The following is a 14592-nucleotide window of genomic DNA, read 5'->3' as shown; positions in this document are numbered from 1 at the left end:
GTGATAAGCTTGATTTGATGAGGAATGTCGTACCAACAAATGAAAACAAAATGATCCAACGAGCTTGGAGGGTGAATAACATAGATTCTTAATTTGTTAGTTAGCTGGTTGTATTGGTTCCCCTAACGAATCTAGTAAGGTTTCAGTTTTATGGTCGGTGGCTAGCCTGTAGCCATCTGTTGTTTTATGTTTCTGTTATCATTGTAAATCTGGGGTATGCCCCTTATAATGTTTGTATCGTCTTCTTTTAATACATACGTCAACTTACCAAAAAAAAAATCAACAAAAGGCAAACATTCTTCCTAACTGTTGTTACCCATTTTTGGGTTCCCACACAAAATGAGAAAATACAAAAAACAATATTTGGGAGAAATCCAAAAAAATAATAGGAGCGAGAAAAGGATGTTGGAATGCCGAAAAATGGCCAAAAATTGGTTGAGGAGGTTCAAAAATGCAAAAGGTTGACATTTGACAGTATATCATTGACTGGTAAGGGCACGGTTGACAAAGAAAATTCAATTTGAAGAAAAAAAGTTTGAAATCAGATGTTTATGGATTCAATTAAATTTTATCTAAGGTTTAATTGAATTTATGGAGGGTTTGATTGCAAGAAAATTCGATTTTAAGCCAACTTAGGCTTTTATTGGAAGAAATTAAAGTTATGGGGTCCAATTATAATTTTGAAAAGTTGATTTGGTTAAATCAAGGGCTTAATTGAATAATTATTGAAGTTTGATGGCCAAGTAGGGAGTTAATTGAAACAATCTGAAACCAAGGATCAAATCGGGAAAGGCACTAAAATCAAGGGATCCAATTACAATTTATCTGGGGGGTTGATTACAAAATTGCAAAAACATCCAAGGACCAAATCAGGAATATGCATTTTGAATTAGCAAAAGGTGTCGTTTCCTTGACAACTGTTGATCACCTTCTTCATCCGCAACAGTTTTGACAATGAATGAGCGTTATCAATGGAGCCATTTCAGCAACAAAAACAGCAGATTGCTTCAGTTATGGGGAATGTTTCACGGCTACTATTCCTTTACATGTCGTTACCAAGTTGGACGTTGCACTGCAGGCCATTCTTTAGCTTATAAAAGCCAGAGAAAGACGATGAAAAGAGGGCGAAACGGGAGGGAAAACCAGAGGGTAACGACAGAGGAAAGAAAAAAGGAGTGGAGAGAGTCGCACCAGCACTGCCAACGCCATCGTAAGCTCATTATTTTCTTCGTCCAGCAGCCATTGTAATTCTCCATCACAATCGCACCAGCACTGGACAACGGAAAAAAAAAAACCTAGAAAAGGTGACGGATAGTAAAGCAGAGAGAAAGAGTAGGAAACAAGAAGCTAGTAGACGACGACGGCATCACCATCAACTTTCCCTTCTCCAGAACCAGGAACCAGACCGAGCAAGACAAGGAGTGGCATCATAGCTTCTTCTCAGAATCCCAATGACAAGCTCATGAGGGATTTCTCCCAGCAACAGTTATTAACCAGGTAAGCTTCTCATTCCTTCTCCTTCCATTTATAATTGCACAAACACTGTGCAGGTGCAATTTAATTACATTGTGGCTGTAGCAGGCGTGCGTGAATTGTTCACGCACGCTTGTGTTTAAAAGCCAGTCGGGTCACTGGTTTAGGCCAGTGACCCGGCTAGGCTTGTTGGATCCAGCCCGAGAAAAAAAAATTCTTTAATTTTTTTTTAAAATATGATTTTCCAAAAATTTTTTACTTCATTTTGATCAATATCGGTTTGTATTTTTTATATTGTAAAGATATAAATCTGGTATTAAAATACCTGGTTTTCGTCAAGACATTAAAAAATAAAAATAAAAATATTTTTGTTTTCATGCATATAGTCAAATCTCTCAAAAAATAAAAATAAAATAAAAATTCATCATATTGTATTTTCATATAACAAAGAAAATTTCAAAAAATATATATTAGCATGCATTTTGCCTTTAATAACCAGTTTATTAAAGCCACGAGAACTAGGCCAATATTTCAAAAATTCCAAAAAACATATTTTGTTTTTTCTTTTAATATCTGGGTTTACAACCTTATACGTAAGATGTATTCCGGATATTAAATTCTTTTTTTTATGACAGAACACTTAAGTTTTATCCGATAAGATAAGGATCTCGTTACCGAGGAGGACTCCTCTTAAATCTTAGATGGACCAACAACTAGAAAACATAACAAGACCTTAGATTTTATCAGACAATTAAACAATGCAACCTACCTTAGGTAGGGCGTATTTGGGGTGCTAAAACCTTCTCTTTACATAATCAGTCCCCGTACCTAATCTCTATGACCAGTTAGGGTTCATAGTGACCAAAACACTAGGTGGCGACTCCCATTCCAATTTTTCCACTAATAAAAGATAAGAATTCCTAGTCTCCCCATATTTGACAGATTAATACAAGATTTTGAGGGTGGATGTTTTCGCAGCGACGTCGCACACGTGCAATACCAACTTTTTAGATTCTTTTGAATTACATGTATTGAATGACGCGTGTTGGGTCTTTAACAAAAGAAGCTTGAATTTAAAAAAAATAAAATAAAAAATACTAACATCTCTTTGATTTCATTTCAATAATTAGACTTTGAAATAGACATGATCTTTGAAATATAAGAGTTGATTCTCGAACAAGAAAGATTGTCAAACAAAAAGAGCACCGATCAAGTTTGCAAAATTCTTGACAGAAGTGACATCAATACTTGTCGACACTTCTTGAAAAGTTGAGCAGCCGGGGGCAATATAGTGGACCCTGAGAAGGAAAAACAAGCAGTATTCAGATCAGCTAGGGGGCAATAAAAAAATGATTAAATGATGAATCAGTGAGGCTAAGGACAATAGTGTTGAAAGGAATATAATCAGATGAACGAGCACTAGAGGCAAGTCAATGGCTGATTAGCAATCTAAGATGAGGACGATACTAGAAAACCTCTTGATGAGTGCTGGTAGGATGCACACAGCTAATCAAAAAACTATTCTCGAAAGAATCTAGGAGATGAAATGATTTGTTAAGCTTCTTTATGATGAATCAAACAACACCACACTCGGGGGCATTGTCAAGCTTGATAAACAGTGAAACAAAAAATCATTGAAGACAGCCTATGATAGGCGCTGCATTTATAGTGGAGTGGATGACTAACACATGAACGAGCCAGTACATGGAAAGAGAAAATAAGGCTTTTAGATAGCGAACTAAGGCACCCTATGACGATGGAACATCAAAGATGGGGGGACCTATATTTCAAATCAGGTAAGGATGCATGCATGTCATCTACCTCAAAGCATTGCACACATATTTTTTATTCGTTACAGGAAAATCCTTAGAGAAGTCTAGCATGATTGAAAAAAAGAATCATTGAGCTGATAATAACAGAGAATCATGGATTGTGACCCTAGGACGGGAAGAAGATGAGATAAACCTTACTGTCAGGAAAATCTCAAAGAAATGAGAAGATCAACTTTGTCATCATGAGGAGTCTTTAGGTCAACCCGAAATAAGGAAGCATCATGTTTTCCAACCTTTTCATCAAGAAAAATCCAGTTAATTTCAGTAATCAGGAAGGACAGATGTCAACCCTGCAATTAGGAAGGATAGATGTTAGTCCTACAAAATCACAAAAAAAAACAAAAAGAAAGAAAGCATCAAGTGAAAAGTTTGATCAAACCTTATCATCAAAAAGAAAAATGACAAGAACCCTACCATTAGAAAATTCTCAAGAAGAAGAAAAAGAAAACGAAGGAAGCAAGTTCAAACCTTGTCAACAAGAAGAACACAGATTTTGGTTCTGGTTAAAGGGGATCGCCGATTGGAATCTCAGATTAGCCCAACCATACAGATTTTGGTTCTAGTTAAAGGGGATCGCCGAATGGGATCTCAGGTTAGTCCAACCACACACAAGATATTGGTTTTGGTTAAAGGAGACAACTGGATGGGATCTCAGGTTAGCCCAACCACTCAGATTTTGGTTCTGCTTAAAGAGGATCGCCAAATAGGATCTCAGGTTAGCCCAACCATACAGATTTTGATTTTGGTTAAAGTGGATCGCCGAATGGGATCTCAGGTTTGCCCAACCACGCATAGGATATTGGTTCTGGTTAAAGGGGATCACCGGATGGGATCTCAGGTTAGCCCATCCACTCAGATTTTGGCTCTAGTTAAAGGGGATCGCCAAATAAGATCTCAGGTTAGCCCAATCACTCAGATTTTGGTTCTAGTTAAAGGGGATCGCCGGATGGGATCTTAGGTTAGCCCAACCACTCAGATTTTTGTTATAGTTAAAGGGGATCGCCGGATGGGATCTCAGGTTAGCCCAATCACATAGAGGATATTGGTTCTGGTTAAAGGAGATTACCGGATGGGATCTCAGGTTAGCCCAACCACACCAAGGATATTGGTTCTGGTTAAAGGGGATTGCCGGATGGGATCTCAGGTTAGCCTAACCACACAGATTTTGGTTCTAGTTAAAGGGGATTGCCAGATGGGATCTCAGGTTAGCCCAACCACAAAGATTTTTTGTTCTAGTTAAAGGGGATTGCATGATGGGATCTTAGGTTAGCCCAACCACACAGGTTTTGGTTCTGGTTAAAGGGGATCACCTGATGGGGTCTCACAGGTTTTGGTTCTAGTTAAAGGGGATCAACTAATGGGGTCTCAGGTTAGCCCAACCACACAGAGGATTTTAGCTTGGTTAAAATGACATTTGAAAAAAAAAAGAGAAAGAATTTAGAGGAGTGTCAAGATCGGGTTATCAAGATAATCAAGTTCCTGTTTGAAATGAGATTGCGGTAAAGATAAAATTTCAGATCAACCAAGTTTTGAGAAGATCAAGATTGAAATTCAGTTTTGTTTATCTTTACAAAACGTACTACGCAAAGTCTTTGCTCCGTAAGCATTGTAAAGAGGGGTCATCTGTTGTTACCCATTTTTGGGTTCCCACACAAAATGAGAAAATGCAAAAAAAAAATATTTGAAAGAAATTCAAAAGAATAATAGGAGCGAGAAAAGGATGTTGGAATGCCAAAAAATGGCCAAAATTAGTTGAGAAGGTTCAAAAATACAAAAGGTTGAAATTTAATAGTATATCATTGACTAGTAAGGGCACTGTTGACAAAGAAAATTCAATTTGAAGAAGAAAAGTTTGAAATCAGATGTTTATGCATTTAATTAAATTTTATATGAGGTTTAATTGAATTTATAGAGGGTTTGATTGTAAGAAAAATTAATTTTAAGTCAATTTAGGCTTTTATTGGAAGAAATTAAAGTTATGGGTCCAATTATAATTTTGAAAAGTTGATTTGGTCAAATCAGGGGCTTAATTGCATAATTATTGAAGTTTGATGGCCAAGTAGGGACTTAATTGAAACAATCTGAAACCAAGGACCAAACCAGGAAAGACGTTAAAATCAAGGGATCCAATTACAATTTATCTAGGGGGTTGAATACAAAATTGCAAAAACATCCAAGGACCAAATCAGGAATATGCATTTTGAATTAGAAAACGGCGTCGTTTGCTTGATAACTGTTGATCACCTTCTTCATCCGCAACGGTTTTGACAGTGAATGAGCGCTATCAACGGAGCCATTTTAGCAACAAAAACAGCAGATTGCTTCAGTTATGGGGAATGTTTCACGGCTACTATTCCTCTACATGTCGTTACCAAGTTGGACGTTGCACCGTAAGCCATTCTTTGGATTATAAAAGCCAGAGAAAGACAATGAAAAGGGGGTGAAACGGGAGGGAAAACTAGAGGGTAACGACAGAGGAAAGAAAAAAGGAGGGGAGAGAGCCACACCAGCACTGCCAACGCCATCGTAAGCTCATTATTTTCTTCGTCCAGCAGCCACTGTAATTCTCCATCACAACCGCACCAGCACTAGACAACGGGAAAAAAAAACCCAGAAAAGGTGATGGATAGGAAAGCAGAGAGAAAGAGGAGGAAACAAGAAGCCAGTAGGCGAGGACGACATCACCATCAACTTTCCCTTCTCCAGAACCAGGAACCAGACCGAGCAAGATAGGGAGTGGCATCATAGCTTCTTCTCAGAATCCCAGCAACGGTTGTTAACCAGGTAAGCTTCTCATTCCTTCTCCTTCCATTTATAATTGCACAAACACTATGCAGGTGCAATTTAATTACATTGTGGTTGTAGCAGGCGTGCGTGAATTGTTCACACACGCTTGTGTTTAAAAGCCAGTCGGGTCACTAGTTTAAGCCAATGACCCGGCCAGGCTTGTTGGGTCCTGCTGAGAAAAAAAAACTTTCTTCAAAAATTATTTTTAAAAATATGATTTTCCGCAAAATTTTTACTTCATTTTGATCAATATCGGTTTGTATTTTTATATTGTAAAGATATAAATCTGGTATTAAAATAACTGGTTTTCGTCAAGATATTAAAAATAATAATAAAAAAATATTTTTGTTTTCATGCATACAGCCAAGTCTCTCAAAAAATAAAAATAAAATAAAAATTCATCATATTGTATTTTCATATAACAAAGAAAATTAAAAAAATATATATTAGCATGCATTTTGCCTTTAATAACCAGTTTATTAAAGCCACGAGAACTTGGCTAATATTTCAAAAATTCCAAAAAAAATATTTTGTTTTTTTTTTAATATCTGGGTTTACAACCTTATTCGTAAGATGTATTCCGGATATTAAATTCTTTTTTTGACGACAGAACACTTAGGTTTTATCCGATAAGATAATGATCTCTTTACCGAGGAGGACTCCTCTTAAACCTTAGATGGACCAACAACTAGAAAACACAACAAGACCTTAGATTTTATCAGACAATTAAACAATGCAGCCTACCTTATGTAGGACGTATTTGGAGTGCTAAAACCTTCCCTTTACGTAATCAGTCCTCGTACCTGATCTCTATGACCAGTTAGGGTTCCTAGTGACCAAAACACTAGGCGGGGACTCCCATTCCAATTTTTCCACTAATAAAAGACAAGAATTCCTTGTCTCCCCATATTTGACAGATTAATACAAGATTTTGAGGGTGGATGTTTTCGCAGCAACGTCGCACACATGCAATACCAACTTTTCAGATTCTTTTGAATTACAATACGAAAAGTTGGGATAATGTTCTATGAATGCACGCAACACATGATTCATTAAACGCATAAACATATTAGGTGCATTTGAAAGTCCAAACGACATTACTAACCATTCATACAAACCATGCTTCATCTTAAATGTTGTTTTCCACTCATCACCTTCTTTTATCCTAATCTGATGGTACCCACTTTTCAAGTTAATTTTAGAGAAAATAGAGGATTCATATAACTCATCTAACATGTCATCAAGTCTAGGAATGAGATGTCTATACTTTATCGTTATGTTGTTGATGGCTCGACAATCAACACACATCCTCCATGTTCCATCAAGGTTTTTCACTCTAATAATCTCACTACGCCTTTTACCTCACAACTTGCTTTCTTTTGGTTCTTTAGGAATGTTCGTTAGTTTCACAGATTTAACACACAATGTCTCGAACATATTTTAATTGACCTAAGTGTAACTATGTTTTAACTTTATCTTTTAATGAAAAAGGAAAAAGCTTTAATCTGATGGTGTTTATGTTACAATTTAAGTAAAACATGTTACAAACTTCTTCAAATTCTCTCAAATGCAAGTATGAATTTTCTAGATCTAAGCCATGAAAAGTAGGTAAAAGTTGAATAATGTTGTCTTAAAATTGAAGTGATATTTATCAGGAGGGAAAACTATACATGATGGTGCACTTGTTCTTGTTGGATTCATATGGTCTCTCAATGTTCTAACACGATTATTCTCATTATGAAGTGACTAGTTATCCTCTTCGACCATGTTTTTAGATGAAGATGAAGAAGATTTCCTAGAAAGTCCACCACTTAATGTGCGTGACCAAACTCTCATGCAAGTGTAGAAAGAGAAGAAGAAGGAAAAGGAAAAAAAAGTTAGATAAGAGAAAAGTGAAAATAAAAAATAAAATAAATTTATACAGTAATTTACCTCCCAGCAACAACGCCAAAAACTTGACACGATCAAAGAGTTGATGTCTTATCCCAAGTTCAGGAGTGTCAAAGTAATAAATAACCCGGCAAGACCGGGGTCGAATCACATGGAGGTCAACAATATATATATATATATATATATATAAAACAAAGAGTTAAAGAGATCTTTAAGATGTGAGATTAATGTGATGATTAAACAATGATAAAAAACAGTTGTCAAGATTAGAGGTTCACTAATGGTATTAGAAATAAGTATAGTATAAACTCTTTTTATTACTCAATTGGAAACCACACACAAAGGAGGTTCCAATCGAGGTTCCAATCGAATTATTTATCCTTAATAGTTCATTATAAATTTTTACATGATCATATTAATTATCTTATTTTAGTAACATCATACTTTTAAATATTGTCAGGAATTCATGATGCTAACTTATATTAACAACAAATTAAGTTCATCTCATAACAACGATGCCGACCAAAAACTATGAAGGATCAAGCATTTGATGTACTAAGTGTTCTACAACACAAATCTAGATTAATCATTTAACAAGTAATGTATTAAGAATTAGTAAGATCAAAAAATAATACATATTAATAACAAACTTTCTTGGATATAAACATTGAAGTCCATGTTGAATTTATATTATACATATTCTAACACCATTAGTGTAACCTTTTCACCTTGACATAATTAACTTAGCTAGACATAATGAAGAAGAAGAACATAAATAAACAAGATAAGAACATAATTATGATATAAGTTAACTAAGAGTAGTAAAGGAAATGAAAAGCATAAACAAGAGATTAATGAAAATCAAACTTGAACATTACAAAGAGAGAGCAAGCAAGAAAATAATCTTGATCTGAAAACCAAGATGCCTAAATGAATGGCAAATGCCTCCTTTTATAGGCTAAAATTTGGAATTATTCATTTGGTAATTGATTATTGATGTAATGACCAACTATTGATGTAGTGAACTTGGTGGACAATAGCACTCAAGCATTTTGGCTGGATGAAATGACATTGATGCAATCAGAATTTGGCAAAGTGTTCATCATGAAAGTTGTTGGAAATCATCTCCTCTTTCCACCCATAATATTTCAGAGCATTTGGATCATTACAGCTCGAGATATGGCTAAAATATTGAGTAGTGCTTCTGGTGGACGTGGTGGATAGTCCTCAAGCTCTTGTTTGGATAAAATGTCATTGCTAACATCAAAACTTAAGTAGGTCGTCCCTATGAAAGCTATTGGAATCTGTATCATCTTTCCACCAAAAGAAGAATGAGCTCATTTGGACTTCTAGAACCCGAGATCATTTGGACTTCTAGAACCTGAGATATGGACTGAACACTTAACAGTGTCTAGGCTGCAGGATAGATTCAAACTTCTCTTTTGATGCTAAGATTTGAATTTCAAAACAGTAAAATTGAGTCTTGGACAAGAATCTCTTTTCTAAGCTTAGCCCTTTCTTTATCCTTTCACTTTCAATAGTTACTCACATCAATCAATCCTTTGAATTGTGAGATATGCCTGCATTTAAATAAGCATTTACCATAAATTAAAGCTATCTTATATTAATAGACTTGTTATTATAAAACATGCTTAAGTTAGAGAATTTAATGATACTGTAAGTGCAATATAATGATATAAAGTCTTAATGAGAATGCAATTTTAAGTATTAATCATTGGTCCACATCACACATCCTTGTAGAAAAAGGATCCTTGCTAAAAACAAACTCCAAGTCATAAGAAAGTAAATAATAAAATCCGTATAACCTATTCTGACCTATATCGTAAGGTCTTTCCGAACTTTGATTAACCTGAACTTTTACCCCAATATATAACAATATTCCGGGAAACTCTAGGTAAAATTTTCAGCTTGATCCAATGGTCGGATTGAGAATTATGATTGTTGCAATAAAATTGAACAGTATGCATAATTATGCTAGAATCCAAATTTAATTGTTCAACCTTGTTTTGGATTGTATCATGTTTTTATTAGAAGTTTTGACTAGAAATTCATACATTAGAGTTTATTCTCACATGTCTTCTAATTTTAAGGACCGATGTAGTCTTAGTGTGTTCTTTTAAAATAACTTTAACAAGACAATGAATTTTTCATATTATCAGCACGATTAAATTCAAGTTTATTTTAACATGTCTTTTAAATATAGGGACCAATGTAGTCTTAGTTCATTCTTTTAAAATGATTTATATTAAGACAATGAATTTATCATATTATCATCAAATATAAACTTTTAATTTATCCTACGAGTCTTCTAAAATAGGGACCAACATATGCCTTATAATTTTAAAATGATTTCAAAGTAAATTAACAAATTTTCCTTCAAAATTTTGCTAAAACCAAAAGTTTTGATTGGATTTGGATTATTAAATAAATCTAACAAGTCTCTTATTTTTAAGGATTAAGGATTGATGTTCAATAATAAAAAATATCTTAAATTAATAAGTTTTTTATTTTTCAGGGACCGATGTCAAATCTTTATTAAACCTCATGAATGATTTATAAATAAATTAAGAAATTTAATGGAAATTAAAAAGGTATATTTAAAAGAAAAAAAACATTTAGTAAAAGGTAACTTTTGATGGGAAAGAAAATAAGGATGATATTAATCTTCCTTTAATGATAATAACTCCTTACTTTGAATTTCTGTTAGGATTTATAACTTCATTAATTAACTAGGTGGCGAGTTGATTTTTCAATTATCCCTGTTATTAATTTTAGAAAGTCCAATAATCATCATGTAGGGTATATGTGGCACCATGGAATTAATTGAAGCTTATGCAGAGACATGTAGCAGCACACCATGGCAATTAATCCAATGTGCTTCAGCATGAAAGAAACAATACTAAAAAGACAACACAACCCCAAAGTAGAAAGAAGTGGGAGAAGAAGAGACTGAGAGAAGCAGAGAACTTGGAGGAACAGCTTTGATTCAGAGACGGAGAGGTTGATTTAGATTGAGAGGTTGCGAGGGTGAGTGGTTATGAACTTTTGTTAGCTTAGGTAGGGAGGGGGGCAGCTGGTTTGCTAATGGCTGTGGTTATGAGCAAATTTTTTTAATTTATAGGACCCCGGCATTTTAGTAATTTTCAGACCAGTTTGATTCAGTCTTTAAAAACTGCATCCAACCAAACCGAATGTTTTTTAAAGTTTGTTTTTACGATTAGGTATTTTCATTATTTTTTTTCGGTTTAATAAAAATAAGAAAAGAGTTAAAACGGTAAAAAGCGAGTCAACCATCTATCCATGGTTTGGCGTCTGAGAATGCAGAGAGTCTAATAATAATAAAAATAATGTTCATCAACCCCAACACAAATAGACTACCTTTTCCTTGCTCGATCTATTCGCATTCCAAAATCCCAAAAGGTGAACATAAGCACCCTGCCTGCCTGGGGCCTGAGCTCATATTTCTGGTCTTTCAATATTTCATCCATCCATCTTTAAGCCGAAAAATTGATTTCTTTCTTTCTTTCTTTGATTGAGTTTGTTTTGATGGGACTTTGTTGGAGCAATCGAATCAAGTCTTATACTTGTTCTAATACGGGTACCTACCTACCTTTCTTTTCTTTCCTTTGTTTTTTCTAGTACGTAGTATATCTTATTCAATGCTTGATCTGGATTTATTTCTCTTTCTCTTTCCTTTTTTTTCTGTTATTTGTGTGTATTATCTTCATTTAGCAAGTGCATATGTATATATTCACAGTCAAAATGGGTTTTTGACATTCAAGTTCAATCTTCAAAGCTTTTTTTTTTTTGTTCTTTCTTTAGCATTTGTTTTCCAAATAAACTTGTATAACTTGTTTAGATAAGTTATATTCCATGAATAGTTATAACAATTTGTCAAATGTTCTGTTAAAAAAAATAAACAATTACCATGGGATGGATATTAACAAATATAATATTAAAAATGCTTTGTTAAAAACATGTTAATTCTTCATTGCCTCTACTTGTTATGTTCCTGGTGAACTTAAAAATGGTTTATCACAATTTTAGCAATTCAGTGTAGAACATTTTTTATTTATTTATTTTTTTGTCTGAAGGTTTGAGTTCAAAATGCGGAAGCAGAAATGGGAAAACTTTGAGTAGTTCTAGTAGCAAAGTGTCGATAGTTTCTGTACCCCAAACACCTCGGAGTGAGGGTGAAATCTTGCAGTCTTCGAATTTAAAGATCTTTACCTTCGGTGAGCTGAAGACTGCCACTAGAAATTTCCGACCAGACAGTGTATTAGGAGAAGGTGGTTTTGGGTCAGTTTTTAAAGGGTGGGTTGATGAACACTCACTTGCAGCTACCAGACCAGGCACCGGTATGGTGATTGCTGTGAAGAGGCTAAACCAAGAAGGGTTCCAGGGTCACAGGGAATGGCTGGTCAGTGATATATTTTCGTCTCTTAACTTCTTACTAGTTTTTGGTGATCATTTTTTTTTATCATTCCTTAGATATTTGTAGGATATTTATGCCTATAGGCCATAGATTTTTATGGTAGAAAGATAGGTCTCCAGTTTTGATAGTATAAGAATCCTATCCTCGTGCCTGATGTCCATTTTAATATTTTGTGAAATAGTGCCTTTTACTTACCTGAAATGTTTGAAAACGCTGCTGTGAGCAAAAAATTGACTCATGTCGTGCCTTTGGACATGTAGGCAGAAATCAACTATCTTGGGCAATTCCAACACCCTAATCTTGTTAAGTTGATTGGTTACTGCTTAGAGGATGACCATCGTCTTCTGGTTTATGAATTCATGCCCCGTGGCAGCATGGAAAACCATTTATTCAGGAGTGAGTTACTCATGTTCTTTTATTAACAGGCTTTTTTGGTCTCTTATTTGTGAAGAGCACCATAATCCCATACCCACTGCACCCTATTTGTTATATGTTGTTGAATTATTAAATATATTGCAAAACAGGAGGGTCTCACTTCCAGCCACTTTCCTGGAACATTCGAATGAAAGTTGCACTTGGTGCTGCAAGGGGGCTTGCCTTTCTTCACAGTGCTGACGCAAAAGTCATATATCGTGACTTCAAGACGTCTAACATCCTACTTGATTCGGTATGTACCTGACTAGCATCTTCTTATAATTTCTCTCTTACCTTTTCTTATATACATATATATCTTACGGTAATGTAGCTGAATCTGTGGAGACTTGGGCTTCATTCGGACTCAGATTTTGAGCTGCCTCTTTTGCTCTATATTTGCAGAACTACAATGCAAAGCTTTCTGATTTCGGTTTAGCCAGGGATGGACCAACTGGCGATAATAGTCATGTATCTACTAGGGTGATGGGAACCCATGGATATGCAGCACCAGAGTATTTAGCCACAGGTACTATTTTCTGTTTGTGGCTTCTTATGCACAACCCTTGATTCTTATGAACCTGATTGGCTTGTCAATTGCATCAATTTACTGTACTTATTTGTATCTTTTATATATGCACACGTTTCATTTTTTAAAGCAAGCAATCCTGTATTCTGGCACTGCTGATTCTATCTCTTTGTTCTGCGGCAATTCTTCTTCTGCTATTAGATACAGCAGAAATATCTTCTTCTATTTTTTTTCTTATCATTAATTGCTTTTTTTTTTAATTGAGGTCATTTGACTCCAAAGAGCGATGTATACAGCTTTGGAGTTGTACTTCTGGAAATGTTATCTGGTCGACGGGCTATAGACAAGAACCGGCCATCTGGTCAGCACAACCTGGTGGAATGGGCCAAACCTTACCTGACAAACAAGCGTAGAGTTTTCCGTGTTCTGGATACACGTCTTGAAGGCCAGTATGTACCCAGTCGGGCCCAAAAGCTTTCTAACCTTGCACTTCAATGCTTAGCTGTGGAACCGAAGTTCAGGCCAAATATGGATGAGGTGGTAATGGTGTTAGAGCAGCTTCAAGAACAAGTAAAGGACATACCAAAAATTTCCCATAAAGAGCACAATTTAAAAGTTCGTGGGGGTGCCAATGGTGGACAGATTGCTTATCCCAGGCCTTCGGCATCCCCACTTTATGCATAAGAGAGTAAAATTTTTGAAGTTGTTAATATGCTGTCGTTTTAGAGTGTGAACAGGTTTTCTTGAGCTGAGGCATGTGTGCTAAAACCATGCTTGTTCAAGGAGTGTACAGATTTGTTTTGCTTTTTGCGTAAAGTATTTAAGGTTTCATGCATTGTCTTTTGGCGAACAGAAGTCAGAATCATGGAATCCACATAGATTTGGATGATGCTGCGATATTGTTATACCTGCAAGCAGCTGCAGAAATGCCGAGTTCATGAAAAATATGGTTGAGCTTATTTCTGTATTCCATTTATTGCTTTAGAACTGGCGAGCATGTTATTGGAGATTGGATTTTATGACTCGGACGTCGGAACAAATGGGATGCAGGAACCATTTTAATTATCTTGAGATTTCCTGGCAAAAGCGAAATTTGTCCTCTTTTTTTTTTTCCATTTAAAATCCTCAATCAAATAGTCTAATGGAGAATCTCTTATGTTAACATTATTGATTGGAATGTGAAAATTTTAATAATGAAATCTCGACGAACATTT

The 14592-nt window shown here is 35.2% G+C and overlaps 1 protein-coding gene across 2 annotated transcripts; it reads left to right on the top strand.

Moving 5' to 3' along the window:
* The first annotated feature begins 11285 nt into the window (after positions 1-11285).
* Positions 11286-14337, top strand: LOC133676718 (receptor-like cytoplasmic kinase 176). 2 transcript variants are annotated; one of them, XM_062098442.1, is made up of 6 exons: positions 11286-11601; positions 12098-12423; positions 12699-12834; positions 12963-13105; positions 13255-13378; positions 13675-13862. In XM_062098442.1, exons 1-6 carry the CDS (start codon positions 11550-11552, stop codon positions 13719-13721), a joined length of 828 nt encoding a protein of 275 aa, XP_061954426.1. In that variant the 5' UTR covers positions 11286-11549; the 3' UTR covers positions 13722-13862. The 2 variants fall into 2 exon arrangements, with proteins under 2 accessions (XP_061954426.1, XP_061954425.1); XM_062098441.1 differs by having other exon boundaries at positions 11289-11601; positions 13644-14337.
* The last annotated feature ends 255 nt before the right edge of the window (positions 14338-14592 follow it).

The sequence above is a fragment of the Populus nigra genome, chromosome 17 (genome assembly GCF_951802175.1).
Source record: "Populus nigra chromosome 17, ddPopNigr1.1, whole genome shotgun sequence".
Taxonomy (NCBI): Eukaryota; Viridiplantae; Streptophyta; class Magnoliopsida; order Malpighiales; family Salicaceae; genus Populus; species Populus nigra.
This window is presented reverse-complemented; position numbering and strand designations above follow the sequence as displayed.